The sequence below is a fragment of the Rhamphochromis longiceps genome, linkage group LG9 (assembly GCF_057381845.1).
Source record: "Rhamphochromis longiceps isolate RC_006_pf linkage group LG9, R_longiceps_female_GT1.1, whole genome shotgun sequence".
NCBI classification, from domain to species: Eukaryota; Metazoa; Chordata; class Actinopteri; order Cichliformes; family Cichlidae; genus Rhamphochromis; species Rhamphochromis longiceps.
Genome location: NC_140565.1, coordinates 35,894,978 through 35,901,074, shown reverse-complemented (window position 1 = coordinate 35,901,074; position 6,097 = coordinate 35,894,978). Strand labels below are relative to the sequence as shown.

General features: G+C 41.7%; 1 protein-coding gene and 1 long non-coding RNA gene across 2 annotated transcripts in view; one reads left to right on the top strand and one right to left on the bottom strand.

Annotated features, from left to right (window-relative positions):
* Positions 1-171: 171 nt before the first annotated feature.
* On the top strand, positions 172-6,044 carry LOC146662799 (uncharacterized). The gene is made up of 6 exons (XR_014913173.1): positions 172-359; positions 3,729-3,844; positions 4,360-4,565; positions 4,716-5,011; positions 5,271-5,361; positions 5,455-6,044. It is a non-coding gene; the product is annotated as an uncharacterized LOC146662799 (long non-coding RNA).
* The window catches only part of LOC146662797 (NACHT, LRR and PYD domains-containing protein 12-like), a 57,120-nt gene continuing 53,423 nt past the window's right edge, over positions 2,401-6,097 (bottom strand). The window contains exons 16-21 of the mRNA XM_085417718.1: positions 5,709-5,764; positions 4,699-4,913; positions 4,230-4,489; positions 3,758-3,877; positions 3,521-3,650; positions 2,401-3,420 (exon numbers count right to left, since the gene is read on the bottom strand). Of these exons, the coding sequence (XP_085273844.1) occupies positions 3,047-3,420; positions 3,521-3,650; positions 3,758-3,877; positions 4,230-4,489; positions 4,699-4,913; positions 5,709-5,764 (1,155 nt within the window). The 3' untranslated portion in view covers positions 2,401-3,046. The remainder of the gene's footprint in view (positions 3,421-3,520; positions 3,651-3,757; positions 3,878-4,229; positions 4,490-4,698; positions 4,914-5,708; positions 5,765-6,097) is intronic.

Below are 6,097 nucleotides of genomic sequence, written 5' to 3'. Positions count from 1 at the left end.
TTTCAGTGCTGAACCAGCGTGAAAAATGCATCACAAACACAGAGTCGCGATGATAATGATAGTACAGACGAACATCAGCAGGCTGTATGTTTAAAGTTACTTTAAAGGTGTGTATGACATTAAATGCGTGGAAAGGATCCACACACAGTGTTTTATCTCACCCATCCTTCGTGTCCAAACCTGACAGGTACATTTCCCCATCTTTACTTTGAGTTTCTATTTCAAGTCATGTCCTGTCTTATTTTGTAATCCTCTGTACTTTCCACATTTTCACTTCCTCTTATCTGTAACTTTGTCTCATTTTCATCACCGTCATGTCGTTCTCGCGTGTCGTGGCAGTGGTCAGATCATCTGTGAAGGTAAACATGTTTAAAATGTGAGCGAGTTGAGATGAGAGAGCTTTTATTACAGTCGAACCTTTCTTAGTTTATAGTCCTCTTCACTTCCTGAGTGACCTGCCCCACAGAAACAGGCCAGTTTCACAGCATGAGCTGTAGTGTGCGCCTGGAAGATGTTTAGGCTGATTTCTGGGGCTTTTCCTCGCCCGGGTCGTTTGCCTCACAGACTCTCTGTCAAAGTATGCACTGGCAGCCTTACATAAACCTTCTGGGTGTCTCTTGTGTCCGGCATTTATTCCTGTTTCCTGTCATTTGCATCGCCACAGTTGGGTGGCAGGCTGAGGTATGTAGTGTTAGCAGAGGCTAATGAAGCTGCAGCAGTACTCTGGATAGGGAAAGCTGACAATCAGCACCTTCAGTGCCCCCTCCCACATTTACATTGCTATACATAGTTTATTGTTCTAAATGTCTCACATGTTCTGTCATATTTCCAACTCTTCTCTCTGTATTTAACAACTTCTGTCTGAAGTCCTCCCACAGTCTGACTCCTGGTTTGTTTTCACACCTAACTTCACCTTTATTAGCTTTTACATCCATATCTTTCTTTTCTTTACATGACACAGAGATGAAAGAGTCGTCTCTCACTGCAGCTTATTTTTATCTGCTATCATCAACCTCATTCACATCTCTCACACGCTCAACAGTAATTATTTACAATATTAGCAGATATTAACAGAAATGCCACCCACCTGCCCTGAAGCTACTGGGATAAAACAAAAGCCATCTTCATGCTACAGACCTCTGGGCCCGTATCCCTAAAGAATCTTTGTGCAAAAAGTGGCTCCTAGCGGCCAAATTCTAAGAAAATTCTCAGAGTCATGACGTTTTCTTAGAATTTCCCCTAAAAGTGACACGACAATCCCAGTTAATATAAAAGCTATTCCTCAAGATTCCTAGCGCTTAAAAGGGCTCCTAAGGCGAGATCTGCTAAGAGCAGGGAAGAGGACTTTTAGTGGCTTAGGAGTTCCCCTAAGCAGCTGCACAAAATGGCCAACAGAAGAGGCAGGAGAGATGTCCTGCAAACACTGGATGACAGGGAATTATTGAGACGCTACAGATTGGATCGTGCAGGAATCATGTTTGTGGTGGATCTCCTTAGAGATGCAATTACTTCACCAACTCGACGCCACAACACTATTACACCGGAGACGAAAGTAATCACAACCCCGAGGTATTTGGCATCCGGGAAAATGCAACAATGCAGCAGTGATGACTTGGGTCTGCAATCACAGACATTGCTAAAAGCTGAGCCGTGTTACCCTCGTTAAGACCACACTGGACTTGTAACGTTGTGATTTCTACTTCATTAAGGACAGCCTCTTGAGATAGGCCATCTTGTTTTCAACAGGGTCCATATGGGAGTGAAAGTACAAAATATGCCAGCTAGGATATTTATATGAGCAAATAAGACACGAATCATTATTTGAACAGGGTGTAATGAGTTTAAGTTTTCACATATTTTAGATTCTAATGGCTATAACCCCTACAGCTTACTATTCATTTTCCAGATATTTTCTTGAATGTGAAATATTATTTACAATTACAGTCAGCATAAGATTAGAGTATATAATATGTTTATTGATTTGAGGGTACATCCTTTGCTCATTATCACCAAAAGCTCATTTCCATCAAACTTGTAGGATCAACCAATCACGGCTTTTGAAATGATGACTCATACCTAGCAACGGGGTCAACCACACCTCCTCACTAAGATAGGATTTTCCATCCATTCCTTGCTCAGAGTTCACTGAAAATGTTCTGGAATCACTTCTAAGCTAAAACTCCTGGCAAGGAATTTTTAGGTTAAGTTAGGAGCTCTCTGAGAGGATTCTCAGAATCTTTAGGGATACGGGCCCTGGTCTTTTGTGTCACACATGCTCTTCCCTGTCAACTTTTGTATGTGTGATACAGGAAGTCAGAGGAAACTGACTGAAGACTTTTAGAGGAAATTTAATGGCTTCATTTATTAGCAGAGAGGAAGGAAACGTGAATCTGTGTGATTACCAAACTGTGGTGATTTTAATCACATAAGGAACAGTTAAGACAGATGGTTACTAATACTAATGCAAAGTAAACACATAACAGCCAAAATTTGTACAAAATAATTAGAATAATTTCACAGTAACATTAATTTGATTGATTCAGATGATCAAGACTGAAAAAAATAAACTTGCAGCGTTGATCCAGAATCCTTCAAACCACCAAAGTTTGAAGACCAAGTCTTTCCCTTCCAAAATAAAGCACCTTGAAATTGTTATTGTTAATCTGAGTACTTGACTATATAAGAATCAGTCCATTTACCATTTAATCTGGGATTATTTAAAAATAGTTTGAGTAAAACTTAAAAATATCATTTCTATCAGTTTAAAACTGATAAACATCATGTTAACGTGCACATTTCCTGTCTATATGTGTGAGGTACAGCCTCTATCACCAATCTTCTGTCGCCATCTAGTGAGCAAAAGCTGGAATGACTAAACTTTACGGAAACACCTTTAACATTATGAAGCAGTCTGAGATTGTTAACAACTCCATCTGGTTTTCTGCTCAGCATCCATTCAAACAAGTCCAAGTTGGTTCAAGAGAATCACTTTCAGAGTGATTACAAAAACTGGTCATTTCAAGATTTCACTGAGTAACGTGAGACTTTAGCACCACAGCTCATGAGCTTCTTTGGAGGTTTTTTTGGCTTCGTTTGGCACGATCACTCTGAAAAGGGTTGGGTCCACCTCTTTGAGAACATCGAGCAGATGTCTGCAGGCGTCATTTCCTTTTCGTCGCACGGTGTCGATTATGCATCGCACTTTATTTGCTCTGCTTTTTGTCTCACATGTCCCAGACTCCATCTCTACATCAATTATAATATGACGCTCGAGGAGTTTATCTACAATTTTGTTTAAACCCTCTGCAGACACTCTTTCAATAAACTCTGAGCGGATTAGCAGCAGCTTATCCTCATCTATTTTTGTTTTGTGGTGTGCGCTGTCCTCTGGTGAGACTCGGTCCTTTTCTGGGACAAACACTAAAAAGAGACTTAAATATGATTTCAGTTGAACGTTTATAAAATATCCTTGTAGCAGAAATTTATACAGTCATTTCTGCTGCTACAGTGGAACTTTTACCATCACGACGCCAGGCTTCATTTCCATCTTGGTCCTTGACTATCAGAGTCACAACCTCCAGGTTTGCAGTCAGGAAAACCTCAAATGTTGGATAGTAATTCGGTCCAAGCTTTTTCCAAAACTCTGCGTGCTGAAAACCAACAAGAATCTGCGGTTTTAATAGGGACTGATAGAAAACTGCTTATTTTATATCTGACTTTATTTTCAGGGGCATTTTATTCACGACTGTTGGCTCACGTTCGGCTGTATCTTCAGGCCCTCGGGTTCACAGTGGACACTGTAACGCTGACCGATGTGAAGCACGCAGTCTGAAGACGTCTCAATGTATGTAGCATCATTGCCTTGTTGCTTTTTAACCTCAGTGGTAGGATATAAAATTATGTTAATGTTCATATGTTGATCTGTTTATCTATAGAAATCATTTATAATTATCAAGTGTCGACTAAAGTGTGGAACAAATGATCCAGTGTAGTCAGTAAACCCAGGTTTACTTTGTCAGTAGGGGGAGAGATAACTATGCAATCAACTCTGGATCGTTACTGAAGTCAAGAATAAAGCGCTGTGATTGGTCAGTGAGAGTGAGAGTCTGCAGTCTGAGAAGCTTGACTCTGTGCTTCTACTAACCAATGAATAAAGCCCAGGGTGTCTGCCCCCTACTGGAAGCATCAGAAATCTGCAGAGTGAGACCGCCTGAGTGCTCTATGCTTACCTCTGACAGATGGATTCTTTCATGCAGGAGAAACACGTTGATTTTTAGAGGCACTGTGTCTTTAAATCGCAGGAACAGCAGAACCTGGCCTGCTTCTGGGATTTTAAAGGACTTTTTAACAAAATTCCAGATAAGACCAAAGGCAGAGAGGTGGGAGACGTTCACAATCACATGCGTGTCGGTGATCCTCATCGGTTTCAAGATGCTTATCCCATCATCAAAGACGTGCGCGACAGACAGCAGGCCATCAACACACAACGCTGTGAAGGCAAAGAGCTGCTGCACTATTTCCTGCTCAGGGATTCATCCTGCACCATTTACTTTTCAACACTTCAGGTAGTTCAAACTAATCACTGTTATCTACAAGTTAGATGCTACCCATTTATTAATGTGTGCAACAACAATCATAATAAAGTGCTTGTTTTGATACTGAACACAATTCATCTCATCATCGCAGCACGGTGCTCACCCTCCTTTGTTTCACAGTGTGGCAGGTGGAGCTGACGGACTGCGTCCTCAGAGCACGTGATGTTAAACAGCGGCCCTGCAGCTGTTTTTCCAGCTTGTTGAAGGAGGCTCTCATCCCATTGGACATTCCAGTACAGCAGCTCCGCCTCCTGAGCCATAACAAACACCAGTCTGGTCAGAGTACACTGGAACACACCTGGACCAGGACACCTGAACCTGTAGAAGATGAAACGGTTAAACTAGAATCTAAAAGAAAGAAACCAACGAGAACATCTGAAGCTTCTGTTTGAGTCCAAACTGTCACATCCACCAAAGTGAGGGGATGCTACATCTGTAACTCTGCTGCTTTGGCTCTAAAGCCAAAGCAGGTTATTAATTCTACTTGTGGTTTGGGATATCTCAGGGTTTGAGTCACATGTCACATAATTAGAACACGGTTGTGGTTAGTCATCCCGGAGGCTTCAGCCTCTTTCTGCACTGATAGTAACCTGCCATCGCTGTATTTGAGTTTTATATTATCAGAACACCTCAAATCACACAGAACCCAGATGAACCCTGTCATCTCTAACACAGCCAGGCATCTGTGGAGGCAGCTGTTACTGGAGCTGGAGGGCCAAGTGAAGGTCCTGCCTGAAGTCTGACATCATCTCTGTCTGTCACTGAGGTGAGGGACGTCAACTGTCTGATCAGTTCCTTCATCACTGATAGTGCAAACTAGAGCTGAATAACTGAGATGCAACTGTGCTGCTCCCATCAGAAACTGACGCTCCAGATGATCTTTCAGGGGAAATGATGTCTGAGTGAGATGGACAAAGGAAAACACAGAGGGAGAGAAAAGCAAAGTACACAAATACACACAACGTCTCATATATTAGACATCGATGGAGAGGAGGAGGTAATTTACTATGTCACACCTCCAGGTGTGCAATACAAATCAGGTCACATCAGAGCATGTGTGACATCATTCTAATGTGGAGGTGAAAGCAGTGACAGCTGTGGTTTTAGTATCACCTGTGGGAGATTTGTGTGGATTCAGGTTGTACTTCAGGTGTGAAGCTTGATGGAGGCTGGAAATCAGAACAACACCAGCTGTTTAAAGCAGCAACAAACCAGTAAGCAGTGAAGAAACTACAAACTACACAACATACACATCAGCAGTTATATGTACGTACTTTCAAAACTGGCAGTAAAATAGTGGGACTAAAAACAATGAAAACATGGAGCCATGCAGGATAAAGCTTAAAGCATCCTGATAACGTACAATTAATCAGTGTTGCAGTGCAGGTAAATTCAACACGTGGAGTTAGTTTCTGTCCTGAAGCCTCCTTCTTTGTTCCATCAGACAAAGTTTAGACTACTACTATGAAAAAGTGCCGAGATTAACAGTCATTACATGTGTA